Source organism: Corvus cornix, chromosome 2 (genome assembly GCF_000738735.6).
Source record: "Corvus cornix cornix isolate S_Up_H32 chromosome 2, ASM73873v5, whole genome shotgun sequence".
In the NCBI taxonomy this organism is placed as follows: domain Eukaryota; kingdom Metazoa; phylum Chordata; class Aves; order Passeriformes; family Corvidae; genus Corvus; species Corvus cornix.
Window position 1 is genome coordinate 56,022,824 of NC_046333.1, and position 14,316 is coordinate 56,037,139.

General features: G+C 44.4%; 1 protein-coding gene across 6 annotated transcripts in view; it reads left to right on the top strand.

Moving 5' to 3' along the window:
• The first annotated feature begins 2,365 nt into the window (after positions 1–2,365).
• CDK6 (cyclin dependent kinase 6) overlaps positions 2,366–14,316 on the top strand; it is a 139,425-nt gene continuing 127,474 nt past the window's right edge. For 2 of the 6 annotated variants that reach the window (XR_005601625.1, XM_039550158.1), the window contains exons 1-2: positions 2,378–2,640; positions 4,697–5,184. Coding sequence is in view for 5 of the 6 variants with exons in the window: in XM_039550158.1 (XP_039406092.1) it covers positions 4,952–5,184 (233 nt within the window). In the remaining variant the exon portion in view is untranslated. Of the gene's footprint in view, positions 2,641–2,697; positions 2,757–3,159; positions 3,225–4,696; positions 5,185–14,316 lie in introns of those variants that run through there. The other 4 variants (XM_039550162.1, XM_039550161.1, XM_039550160.1 and 1 more) reach the window with 4 other exon arrangements.

Consider the following 14,316-nt stretch of genomic DNA (forward strand, 5'->3'; position numbering starts at 1 on the left):
CTCTTTTCTACATTCATCTTGAATGTGAGGCTGCATATTTATCTGGCCAAAGGACCCTGTGCCCCTCAGCCCCTCCTTGGGAATAGCACAGTTAACAGAGCCCGTCGAGAATTTAAAGATCCAGAGATCTTCAGGGGGAGACAGCAACCAAGGCTTCACTTCTCCTTCCCTAAAGTGAAGTCCATTGCATGTAAAGTGAGACAATTAATGCCTGTGGAACCTGAGAAGGGTTTGTACCATGCTTGTTACAGATGCCTAAATATTAGGGAAAGGAAAGGAAAGGAAAGGAAAGGAAAGGAAAGGAAAGGAAAGGAAAGGAAAGGAAAGGAAAGGAAAGGAAAGGAAAGGAAAGGAAGGAAAGGAAAGGAAAGGAAAGGAAAGGAAAGGAAAGGAAAGGAAAGGAAAGGAAAGGAAAGGAAAGGAAAGGAAAGGAAAGGAAAGGAAAGGAAAGGAAAGGAAAGGAAAGGCATGAATATTACTAAACAAAAAAACAAAGGGAGGTCGTGTACATACGGACCTTGTACTGTGATGTGATTTTTCACACTGTTTATAAAGAAATATTTGATCTGTGTATTTGAATATGTGACACTTTCACATTTAAATATTATGGGGTTTGCTGTTAACTTCAGCATATTTTTCTTATAAATCAAGGACTTCAGAAGTTGATGAGGAATTTCTCTGATTTAAACTAAAATATATTGTGAGCATAAATCAAGTTCTTGGAAAGTATGCACAGTCTCCTGCAAAAACTCACATGCTGCTGGCCTTTTCCTTGAAAGTGAGTGGTACCAGCTCCCTCTTTTCTCTGGGAGAAATCAGGGGTCTCCCTTCTGCCCTCAGCAAGTTTCCCCTCACTGGCCTTCCAGGTGCTGCTTCTAAACCTCGTAGAAATAGGAAGGGCATGTGGAATTGCTGGGGTCAGTTTTGAAGTCACTTTAACCTGTAGGATTTCTTATATGCTGGTTAGCATTGTGAGCCCAGATAGAGTAATTATATGCTTCTTTCTGACATGAATTATTTTCGTTTGTACAGTATTGTATCTTTTTTTGTTTGTTTAGTTATTCTAAATCAGTTAGATTCTAGGCATACACGTTTTGTAGCTATAAAACCACTTAGTTGAATTACACTTCTCTCTGGGTAAGGGGATTTGGGTCCACCCCTTCCCAGTTAAATCAGTGTATGAGGTGGTTCAGGAGCTGGATCATAATCATCCTTGAGGTCCAGAAGATCATGTGCTGGAGGGTACCAGCTGGGAGAACTGGGAACTAGGCCATGTGCTTTTGCCCCATGGAGACAGAGTTGATTGATATTTGTTTTGTGATTTTTATTTTTTTTTCCAGTGGCAAATCTCAGTATTTGCAGGAATTGGCTCCGAACAGAATATTCTCTGCATCGGAAAATGGACTGCCTGTGCACCCTACTCCTCTGCACACCCTGTTCTCCTTGCCCCCCTGCCCCGTGCATCTCCAGCTGCAATTCTGTCGGGGCAAAGACTTTGCTGTGATTGGGGGTTCTTCAGCAACCAAGTTTATTGATGCTTCCCAAAAGCATTCATGGCCGCTTACTTCCTGCCGGAGCTCTGTGCTGACTGTGAAAGGAAAGTAACCAAAAAAAAACCAAACCAAACCAAAACAAACCAGAAAAAGAAAAAGAAAAGGAAAAGACAAAAGAATTCGCGTTTTTCTGGAGGGAAAAAAAAAAGTTATTTCCCATGATGGAGGCGGGAGGGGGGGGGGCGTGGGGGGTGAGAACCGAAACCCCAAAAGGGTTATTTCCCAGCGCCTCGCACGCTGAGCTCTAGGAATGAGTCAGGGCTCTCAGTGCTGCCGCAGCCGGCTGAGCCCGCGCCCGTGCAGCGCCGAGTGCGGCGGAGCCGGGCCGGGGCCGGGGCCGGGCCGGGCCCTGCCGGGACCCCCCGGGGCGCTCGCCCCGGGCCATGCCTGGCCGCGGCGCTCGCGGCGACCCTTGCGGTATGCGGCTGCCTTTGGCAGGGGCACATGAAGGATTTCATTGAGTGTGAAGACAGAGAGCAGAGACAGAAAGCAGAAGGAGGCGGCTGCAGCCTTTGTAGTCGGGGAGGAATGCGGAAATGTTGAAGCACTATGTCAAACTTTTTTGAAACGGGGTCAAGTCACATTCAGCCAGCGTGGGAAAGCAAGGGAAAAAAAAAGTTGAGGAGAGGGGGGGAAAAAAAAAAAAAAAAGGCAGCAAGCTGCTGCTGCTCCCAGGCAGAACAGAGGCCGAGGGAGCGAGCGAGGAGCGGCAGCGCAGCGCCGGGGCAGCGGCAGAGCGGCGGCGGCGCCGAGGGCCGGTGCCGGAGCCCCGCACCGCAGGCTGCGGCCGGCGGGGCTGCGGTCGTGGCGCTGCAGCTCCCCGGGGGCCGCCGGCCGCGATTTTTATTTCGCGTTTTCCTTTTCCCCGGGCAGGGTGGGGGCGGGAGGAGCGGGCTGGGGGACGAGTGCGAGCTCCTTCTGCGCCAAGGTGCAGCCCGGCGGCAGGAGGATGCGAGCCGAGGGCGGCCGAGCCACGGACCAGCTACCTGTGTGGCCCGGGCGGCCGCTGCCGGGACCTGCCGGAGACATCGCCATGTGAAGGGGCAGACCCCGGGCCGGCTCTCCACCCCGCCTCGCTCAATGGGAGGTTCGTGTTAGAGAGGACTCACCCCCTCCCTCCCCCCCCCCCCCCCCCTCCACCCCCCGGGGCTGAGGATTATTTGGGGAACTGGTGGCGGTGCAGGCGGCCGTGGCGTACACCAGGTAACGCGGGGCGCCCATGTGCTCCGCGCACCCGGCCCCGCGGCGTGGCCCACACGCCGTCCCCTCCCCGCCCGGCCCGGGAGCCCACACCGCGCACCCCTCCTCCCCGCGGGCGGCACCGCGGACGCGTCCCTTCGGCGGCCGAGCTAGGGCAGCGCGCCCCGCGGTGCCGCCACAACCCCCTCGGGGTCGGTGCAGGGGCGCGGAGGGGCCCGCGGGGGAAGGGGTGCCCTCAGGGGGAGCCGCCGGGGGGGTCCCCTCGGCGTCCTGCCGAGCAGCGGAGCCGGCCCCCCCACCCCGCCCCGTCCGCTGAGAGGAAGCGCGGGGACGCGGCTCCCCGCGTGTCCCCCGCCGCCACCCCCCGCCGCCTGAGGGGCACCCGCGGAGGGGAGCTCGGCGGCGCGGCGGGGGCAGCGGCGGCCGGGGGCAGCCCCGGTGCCCCGCCGTGCCCGGGGAGGGCGAGCACGGGTAAGTTTCCACGCGGCCGCGCCGGGGCAGAGGCCCGCCGGCCCCGCCGCCACGCACGCGCGGCGCCGCTGCCCGCCGCTCGGGGGCGCCCTGCCCGCGGCGCGGGGCGGGAGGGGGCGCGGGGGCCGCGCCGGGGGCTCGGGGCGGGCAGGGGACCCCAGCACCGCCGGGCTCGGGCAGGGGACCCCCCCAGCACCGCCGGGCTCGGGCAGGGGATCCCCGCACAGCGGCTCGGGGCGGGCAGGGGTCCCCCCGCGGCGGCCCGCGCCTGGTGTCGCCCGGTGATGCTGCCCACCGCTGGCTGGGGCGGTGCGGTGCGGTGGCAGCTGTGCTGGGAACTGAAGCCGGCCAGGCAGGGAGCCGTCTCTGGGTGCAGCCGGGGAGAAGGGATGAGCAGTGGGCACAGGCTTCCTTCGGGTTGCTGTTTTCATCTGCAGCTAAGGTGTAAGATAAGTGTAAGTGTGCGGAATAGCCCTGGCGCTTTGTGCGTGAATTCCACTTCAGGGATCCCCGACTGAGCTATGTGGGGCTCTTTCATCCTGGGACGGTAAAAACGCGGTGTAGGAGAGGGCTAGAGTCCTGGAGGTCACAGTATCGCTGTATTAAAAAGGGTCAGGGGGAAGGGAGGAATTGATGTGGAGCTTTGTGAGCAGAGAGGATTTGCCCAGTCCTGCAGAAAGTGGATGAAACTGGATGCAGAAGGAAGTGCTTCTGCTTTTCAGCCTCATGCACTCAGCAGCAGAGCATGCTGTTCCTGAAGACATCTTTTACCATGGTGCTTTGCAGGGAGCTGCCAGTGACACACATTGCAATATCCGCAGCCAAAACCCTTGCTTGTTAATAAATTTTCTAAAGTGCATATTTCTGAATCTATTTCAGCACACAATGCTTCATAACATATTATTGTCATTTAAATATGTATGTATTTCACCCCTCCACAGGTGCTTTGTTTCTTGCGATGTGCTCATAATGTGTTCATGAAGGGCTTAGCACAGGAGAGAGCAGACCAAGGCAGCAACCTCCAAATGCTATTATTTACAAGCAAGTGACAGTAATATAGCATAAAATATATCCAAGACTCCACCATGTTCAATGACTCAAAACTTTTGAGTCCCAAAATCCTGACATAAGTTCTTGGATGTACACTTTGTCTCACACATGAGTAGTTAGCTCTGCCATCTCATGGGGTCATCATCTTTAGCTCGTTCCTCAGTAAAACCCCTCAGCATGCTGTTGCTCTGTAGCCGTGTGCCTGGCCTTTTGCACAGACTGTGATAACTTTGTAGTGTATCAGCCACTTGGGGACATTGATACATATGTCACCCTTGTGGTTCACATCTTCCTTTCCACCACGATTTTGCTTTGCATGTAGCTATCTACTGTATTAGCTTAATTTTAGCAGGTTTTGAACAACGCAAAGTAATGAAGTAAACTAAAGTAAACTTACTTTTCTTGCTTGGTTTGTCCTCCAGATTTGTTTGGCTTTACACAGGCAATGCTCCCAAAGACTGTATGATAATTCCTGGTGGCCGAAAGAGGAGGCACACTGTGGCCAGTATAGAAAAGGAACAAGAACAGGAGGGCAGGAGCTTCCTACTGCCTCTCTGCCAGAGGTACCAAGTTGCGTGGCCTGTCTGCACCCAAGCAAAGTACTGGTTTTCAGAAAGTAAGTGAGACTGAGAGCCATCTCGAGGCACTTGGAGAGGAGGAAGAGGACTGGTGCCAGCATGGATAAGGACAGCACAAACCTGGCTGACCAGCAGTATGAATGTGTGGCTGAGATTGGGGAAGGAGCCTACGGGAAGGTGTTCAAAGCCCGAGACTTGAAGAATGGAGGACGCTTTGTTGCACTGAAGCGGGTACGGGTGCAGACCAGCGAGGAGGGGATGCCGCTGTCCACCATCCGAGAGGTGGCGGTTTTGAGGCACCTGGAGACATTCGAACACCCCAACGTGGTCAGGTGAGGAAGTGGGGCCAGGGTCCTGATCAGTGGGGTCCTGGGTTTGGTACGTGAATTGGGTGAGCAAGGGTTTGGGGGCATAAATGGAATGGACACTAGTTTGGGTTTGTGGCTGAAGTGAGCACTAAACTGTGTACATGAAGTGTGGTTTGAGGTTTCAACAGGCCATGGAGCTGCCTGCCAGACCTCACCTCATCCCTGTGCATTGCCTCCCACACACACAAACACCCATCTCCAGAGGCATAGGTGTGTGATTTAAGTGTTGGAATGGATGGGCAAGGAGCCATATAATATTGTTTCCTCCGGCATGAGAGAAAATGAAGAAAACCCCAACCTCTGCCTGGTTTTGTCTGAACTATTAGTACTGCCAGCTGCAGCTGATTTTTAGCAGCTCTGTTCATTATAGAAATGGCAGGAATGAGAGCAGTAGTGGAATGTGCATTCTAGCTTTTTAGATGTTCTTATAGAGAGCTATAGATCATCATGTTAAAGAGAATTAACAGCTTAAGACTTCAAGCTTTTCAGGCAGCCTTATGCTTGAGTACTGTTTGGTACTAATTTTCACCATGAGCTGCTGATTGTGCTACCAAAAGGGCAAAAGTACAGGTGTCAGACCTTGCTCACAAAATGGTGGCAGTGGCCCCAGGATGTCCTTTCTGTTGTGTCAATAGCATAAATCTCTGATAAATGGCCTGTGCTCTCAATGATAAGATTAGCCCTACTGTAACCTCTTACATTTTTCTGTAGCTAGAAACCTTCAGCAGCCTGTGAGTGTCTTTTATTAAAATTATGGACTTTTCACTTTGCAGATACCCATATTGAAACTGGTCAGCATCTTGCTGGTGGTGCTGTATTAGCAGGAGTATTTCCCATTCTTTGCGTTACTTATGCACATATTATACAGCGAAAGGAAAACATTTTGTATTTCACTTAACACCAAGACTCTCTCAGTCCTAGAGAAATAGATACTCTGAACTTAGAGGTGAATTTCAAAATGCCTTGCGCATGTAATCATCCTTTTTTTGGAAGGTCTGAGATGAGGGGGTGAGATTATTAGGTGCAGGAGCAAAGATGAGGCAGAGAATAATACTTAAATTACAGAAGTCAATAGCTAGAGATGAATTAATTTTTGTTCATTTCAAGGCAGCGTAATGTAACAGTCTCCTTTATGTCAAAGCTGAATAGGCAAAGTGTATGTATTCTGAAATGCTGATCATGGAGTGCAGGTCATTGGTCTCACTTCAGTGAGCAGTGGGACATATACAGGCTGCAGCTCACACGTCCATTGCTCATCAAGCAAATCCACAATTGGCTGGCACCTGGTAATGCCAGAGGCTTACTCAGTATCCTTCAACAGTGTGGATGTCTTTGCTTGGAGATCGTATGTTTGATCACAATCAAGTGGCTTGGTTTAGAGGAGCACATACAAAGTTCTTCTTTGGCAATAGAGGGATAATTGGAAGTTGTCAAAATCTTTGAAATTCAGCCCATTAATTTATGAAAGAAAATGAGGATTTAGTTGTCCAAGTTTTGGCATTTATGTATTTGAAAGCTAAAACTTGTTTGGGAATAATTGAACATAATACTTAAGAATTTTTCTACCATTGACATCTTTCCCTATGATGTAAATGATCTTTTTAAGAGCTTTCTAATCTTGAATGCAGCTAAATCATGAAAGTAGAGTTCTTGTTTTCCAAAGAGCTATTTGATGAACTGACTATGCAACTGCAGGCTTCTTTTGCATGATTTAAGTGCAGTTGAATCTCAAGAGAGCATTGTATAAATACACTGACGCTTCAAATATTTTTACAAGCTTGAATGAAAACTAATTCTCAGCAAAGCAGTGAGTATTTCAACCAGCAATATGAGAATGTAATTTCAATATAAAAATCTTTGTGTGTTCCGGGTCCTCTTAGTGGTGTTGTGAAGCCTGTACCTTTTGCCATAAGCAGCCTTTCAGACACAAGGGGCTGTTTGGTAGGGTGCCTGGGGCATTGGTTGCACACCTTCTTCCACAAAAAGGCAGAAGATAAGCAATTTCAAACATCTCTTCTAAAATGTGAGGAATGCTGTTCAAATACTCATGTCTTTTGTCCATATTTTTAATCTGTAGAGCAGATAAGGAGCCCTCTGGAGTAACCAGAATCATGTCCTTCAAATGGAAAAATTATTTGAAAACATTTAAATGGCCCAGTTCTGTTAGAAAATATGGTAGAAGAGTTTGCAATTTATTGAAATAAAACATCTATTTTTGTATTATGTAAATATACTCAGAAAAGGAAGTACTATAAAAGAAGTGCTGCAGTCTTATGCAGCTGATCTAACTGTACTTTATTGAACATATTATGCTCAAAAAATTTTAATTGTTTGGGCCTGCATTCTGGAAACTGCTGTCATGGCCAGGCTAATAACTAAAACAATGCCAGATGCATTGTCTACATACTGGATTAAAATGTACATTGTTTTCACAGCACTGGGATAACAGCACAAATATTTAAAACCAAATATTTTTGATTTTGAGGGGACATCTAGTTCTTTTCTGAATATTACAAGCAACTAGCGTGAGAGAACTACGTTGGAATTGCAAATTCGATGTTGTGTCTGTTACCTTTAAGTAGTGGCATGTGTGATCCATGAGCTGCTCAATGCAAGCCAGCAGCCATTCTGTGAGTCAGAATTTAGACACACTTTGTACAGATGAGCTGCACAGGCTCTGTGCTCCGCTGTGGTACTCTGGCATCAGCTGACAGCAGAGATCACAGGCCACATGAACTTAGGCTGAGTGTCATTTTCAATTCAAATGGTAGCTCTGGGCTTCTCCAGGGAGTACAGTAAGGAGCTCAGCAGCTGAGGGCTTCTCTGTTGCCATGAAGTGGTGCTAAATGTGAAGAACAGTTTGGTAAGGAAAGACCCAGTGTTTTCTAGGCACAGGTAGAGCTCCATGGCTTTGCTGGTCATAGAACCAGGATTCAGGACCAGCATTGCTACTCCAGCCCAGGTTTGTCTTAACAGTTGTAGATTCAATTCCTCTGAGACATACTTAGAGCCAAAACTGGTTTCCAGTGCTTGGCACTAGGGTTGGAAGAGAATTTTATCCGTAAGGGAGAGATGTCTAAATAGCACAGAATAATTTTAAACACAGTATTTATCATATTTTTCCATGCTACAGCTTGCTAATTATGAGAGCTTTGTTTTGTGTTCCTTTGTTCCAAGTCCATAATTTCCATATTTGTACAATGAAGAGATGCATTTTTCACAGCAGAGTTGCTTTTACAAAGATGGATAGTGAAGTTAGATAAGGCTTCACTACAGAATAAGGCAACACAGGGTGCAAGAAAAGAATCAAAGGGAAATATAATCTTCATCAGAACAGTGATAGTAATGAAAATCTCTGTACTGTAATGGAATTAAGGTCTGGAGGTCTGATCTAAAATTTTGTAAGACTGTTAAGAATGATGTATAGAAAGGCATGGGGAAAAGGCAGTTAAGATAATTGTTATGTGCTTAAAATTCTTTCCTGTTCACATTTGCCCTTTGTATAGAGCTCCTCTCTGCCAGGACACCTTACTCTATTCAATTTATTTTTTACAAAATAAAGTTAAAAATAGGATCTTCAAGAGTAAAGCTTACTGTAAATCCCTCTAAAATTAGGTATGTCATGGGCTTGGAAAAGTCCCTTGTACCTGGTAGGATGATCAAGGTGCTCCTCTAGCTCATCTTTCAGATAATAAGATGTCATGCTTTAGTAAAATTTTAATATATACAGTAGGTAAATCTGGCAAAAGTTGGTCCAGCGCTTACATAGCTTAGTGCTGTTCTAGTTGGGAAAAATGAAATATATGTAGATAAAGAACAGACTTTGCCAGGAATAAATGACAGATTCAGGAAATTCCTGTGTGTAAAACCCTGCTGCAAGATAGCTGTAAAAATTCTTCTTGTGATTATAATGCTAAATTCAGCTGTATTTTGCATTCGTTTTATCTCTCTCCTGCTGGTAATCAGATGAATAATTTTCCCCATATCTTAATCATCATCAAACTGTGAATTTGCACTCTGGCAAGGTGATATGCAAGACAGACTACTGTAATTCTTGCCATGCTTGTTTTCTATCGTATTTATATTTAACAGTTTTAGTAGCATTAAACCTTAAGCAAATTGAACAAACATGCAAAGCTGTGTATTTTTGCTTCCTATCTCATAACTTTTGTTTTATGAATACAACTTCTTTAGTATTTTCATGGTTTAGTAACTATTCAATTTTAAAATATCCAAAATTACATTGAATATGACCTATTAAAGTATAATCTAGTCTGGGTTGTTATTTCAAAGGTAAGTGTTAGAGATCTTGCCATTCAAAGTGATCATAACCATGTAAGAATTAAAAATCTTAATTCTCGCTTTCCTGTTACTTTGCAGAATATGTGCCCCAGCTAATTGACTTAGGTTCAACAGAATGATCCACCTAGCTGGTAGTCTAACTCTATTCCTCATTCTTTTTTGTATACGAATCGGTGGGGGGGCAGCACAGTAATTATGATTATTTGCACAGTTACGCCATGTCCAAGTTTCTGTGTTACTTTATACCATTGAACTATAAATGGCTCTGTAAACTGCTCTCTGCAGTACAGCAGTCATGTCTTGCTGCCTTTTCCCTGCTTTTGCAGTCCAGTGGTCCATGCTGTTATCTCTTGGTTTGCACTTGAGTGGTTGATGGAGCCCATCAACTGATGGCCTTGGCAAGACCACCTGAGTGTGGGGGAGAGAGGTTGGCACACACGTCACTCCCCCATCCCTGCATATGCTGACATAAAGACCAGAACTTGCTTGACCTTGCTCAGAGCTCCCAGAAGTGTATAAATGGCTTGGGGCTTAAAATTTCCTTATACTTAGAAGGTCTTTTTATAAGTGTCTTTATAAGTTCCCTGTCTAGCCTGATAGGGCATTCAGAACATATCAGCAGCATATCATCAATACCTAGCTAACCTTTTGCAAAACAGTTTGAACGTGTATTTGTTTTGCTTTTTTCTGTTTGTTAAACTAAAATGATGAGGAACTAAAAGAGGGAAAAAATTTCGAAAGGCAGTAGCTGATTTTATTTCTCTTTCTGGTTTTGGGTGATGCTGATGTTGGCTTCTGGCTTTATTACTGTACTGTTAATAAGTTGAAAGGATGATCTTCTCAAAATCATTGAGATGTTCCATCCTTCAAGTGAAACATTTCTATTTTAGGGGGTGTTTGTCTCTAGTGAATTCTGCTTCCTTCCTTCTTTTTTCTGCCAAGCTAATGTTAAAACTTCTAGTCTGTGAGGTCAGTCTTCCACATCACCGGTGTGCTGTATTGTGCGATACAATTTATTTTTGTGTAGCATCACTCATTGTGGCATCTGGCAAGCCCCTAGAGACAAAGAAATGGTGATCTTTGCATTGCTAGTTAGAGAGATTGTCTTGCACACAGAAAGAGTAAAATAAGATACCGGGATGGAGTGAGCAGAAGAAACTGAACTTGAAACTTGCCAAGTATTTGTGTGGCAGATGAATCTCAGCTGAGGTAGAAATGGTGGATGAGTAATGGGAAGGAAAAACTGAATGAGCTTCAGAGTCAGTTTTAGTCTCACACAAACAGGATGGTCTTCAAGGCAGATGTGAAGACAGGAAGTGCCTTGGCAGGAGAAAGGCATTTCCAGGCTGGAGAGCAGTTTTGGTCAGAGGGGAAGGGAGATTGTCCCTGCACTGTCTGGCCACTGCAAGGGACACTGCAAAGGTCTTGGGGAGGAAGGGACTGCCTACCTGGAAAGATGGCTTCTCTGATGGCTGGAGGGCAAAGGGGAATGATGTGGCTGCCACTGAACAGGGTACATAGGACTTGGAGAAATTAGTTGACGGAGGACATTGGGCAGAGAGTGGACATGAATGTTGACCTGTCATCATCTGCTTGCAACCTTACAGTACACAGAATGAGCATGTACAGGGAAAACAAGGATATTCTTGCCAATCATATGAATTGTTTGTTAGTTATGGATGTGATGATTTTGTTTTAATACATGATCTGGCAGAAACAGGACAAGATAAGAGCATCTCAGGAAGGAAGGGTTGAGTATGGAACGGACTTCTGAGCCTTCAAAAATCAGTTTCTGGAGTGAGTACAAGAGCATTTTTAAAAAGTATTTTATCTCATTCTAAATCTAAGTTTTTTACAAAAAACATGTTTCCAGTTTTTGTATTGAGTAAATGTTAGTCATTTTAGATTATGTCCAGTGCGCCCTTCCTTCTTTAAATCTGTGGATGGTTATGTCTGTGCTGTTCTTGGAGATATTTAGTCTTGCTGGGTCCTGCCCGGAATGGAAAACCAAGTTGTTTCACCACAACCACTGCTGATGGTAGGCTGTGACTTCCAGGCAAGGGAATGGAGTGGGGTACGGGATTCAAAACTGAGCCTTGAAAGGGTTTAGATGCCAGGAGAGCGGATAGTGCACACTTACAGACGGGCCAGGGTGGGTTGATTGGGACTTTGCAGTTTACTTCATGATACTCACTTCCAGCTGAAGTGTGGAACAGAGCAGGGAGAGGAAAAGTGCTTGTTTTCCCAGGGTTTAAAAGAGAGCAGGCTGGACCTGGAGTTCGTGACTTAGCAAAGCACTAAGTCACTCAGGTGTGCTTGGTGGGATTTAAGCCATTGTTTGAAGCTTAGCACAGGTCTAAGTGCATTATCAAATAGAAATAGCTGTGATACTAAGAATGCACTGAATTTTAAAACATCTTTCTGGATAGAGATCGGGGAGAATATACATTACAGCATGAATCACAGATGCTGATTCTTATTCATAGTTTAAAGCCTTATTTCTAGAGAATATTTCTATTAAAAGTTAAAATGAATCATCCAGAATTAGTAATACAACTATCCTGACAGAACAGTAACATGAATTTGACATCAAGAGTGATTATTTGTCATTGTAATAATTCTTAGGTGGTAGAATTTAGTTCTGAAGTTCTAAAATTATTTTACGAAGTTTTGTAACAGTAAATACAATAGAAGTTGCAGTTCATTCCAAAACTTTGCTGTATACAGAGGATTTAGTTTTCTTGGCATGAAGTCTAGTTGTTTTCCAGTATTGCTGAACAAGTTGATTCTTAATGATCTAACAAATTATCAAAAGATAAGTGTGCCCACATACATAAATAACTAAGCTGTGGGGTTTTTTTAAAAGAGAGGAGATTTCTCCACTTATACCTGTTCTTCATATCTTCTTATGTTCTGAAAAATACTTCTAATTATGCATGCATGATTATTTAACAGGTATGCCTTTAAACTCTAGAGCATTTGTATTTAATAAATAAACCACTTCAGAATTTTCCAAGGGGTGGTTTTCTCCAACATGTGCTTTGACATTTTCCATTTGGGAAGCTTTTGATGAGATGATCATCAAAGAGTGGAAGTGTGACTGTTAATTTCCAAACTCTTTTCAAAATACCTCATTGCATCCAAATTATTGTTTTGATTTTTCTATTTATTTACCCTTCATCTTTAAAAAATTGTCCCATCCGTAGAAAAAAAAGGAAGTAGTCTGCTAAATAATCCCTTTAAAATCAGGCTTTAAATTTCTAACAACACAGTTGTGTTTTCTTTAGGCAGTATAAAAATGTTTTATATGAGTAGTAAGAAACTCTTTCATATGGTGCTTTAGATATTTTTTAGGGTTTTAGAAGAAGATGGGTTTCTGTTCTCTGAAGTATCTTGCATAATTTTAGGACAAGGTGAACATTTCACATACCTAAATACAGGGCAAATTTGCTTGTATTGGTAGAGTTGTGCTAGGGTGGGTTTCCCATTACATTCCTAGCAAACAGTTACAAACTTAGCAAAAAGTTCTGTACTGTTTTAAAAGGGTTCATACCAGTACTGACTGCTTATTACTCTGGATTATCATTAACAGGTGACTGATCTTCTCTTAATAAAAGAAAATAAAAAACTAACTCAGACATGAATTCATCTTTACAGGAATTTCCCATATTTAATGATTGAAAACTCAGTTCTAGTGTAGGTGAATCATACAGAGTTTAAGTGAAACCTGTTGAGTCTGGACTTTTGAAACATTAGTCAGTGCAGAATGTTACATATTTTGATAGAAACAGAGAAATGAAGTGAGAAATAGAATGGAAAAAGCCTGGGTGATTTGTTTCTCTCTTTTATGTGAAACTTTGGCTAGTCTTTTATTATCTATTTGAAGTGTGGTCAGTGTGATAAATTGCTGTTTAACAGTGCCAGAGAACTCCCTTCTCCCTGAAATCAATTAATTATAAACTGGAAATTTCAGTACTTTGTTCACTGTTTCTTAAGTTAGCATATTTCTAGGAGCTTTCTGTGATCGTAATTCCTAGCTGCACTGGTGCTTTTGTTTCTCTTCGTCTGTGGAGCCAGGGCTCTACTGTAAGGATAGAATTCTATCACTTTTTTTTCCACATTTGATGTGGTATTTTGCATACAGCTGCAGAGTAGACAGTTACCTTTGAAAAGAACATTTGGCTGGTTTAATTTGATTAGAGCAAACCACCTCAATCATTACTGAACTAGGACCGTTTTCAGTTTAACTTGGCTGTAGGAGCTGGGAATGTACTGACTGTGCTTAGACGTTTGGGGGAGGACTCATTTGGGTACACAGCTACCGCCGAAGTGAAACAACCTTAGAGGACCTTGCGTACTCTGCTCTTTTCCAATAAAAAGGGAGGGCTGTGAAGCCACTGAATGTCACATTTAACTTTCCCTCATTGTGACAAGGAATTGCATTCCTTTTCTACAAAAAAATTGGAAATGTTTAACGCATAGAAATACAGAATCGTACATTTTTTAAAACCACCATGATACTAAAAACATATATAGGATATGAAAATCTTATATTTACAACAGATTTAAAACATACCTCGCAACAGTATTTTGAATAAAGTTATAATAAAATCCAACATATAAATAGAAATATGGCAGGATTCTCATAGATACATTATATCCAACTTAAAATTGCATCCTTTTTAGTAAGTCTCAGTAAGATTCCCACGTTCTTGCATGAAGTTTTGATTTTCTACCTCTTTCCTCATCTTACAAATACATTGGGATGTTTTTTTACATTGCATATTAAAGATC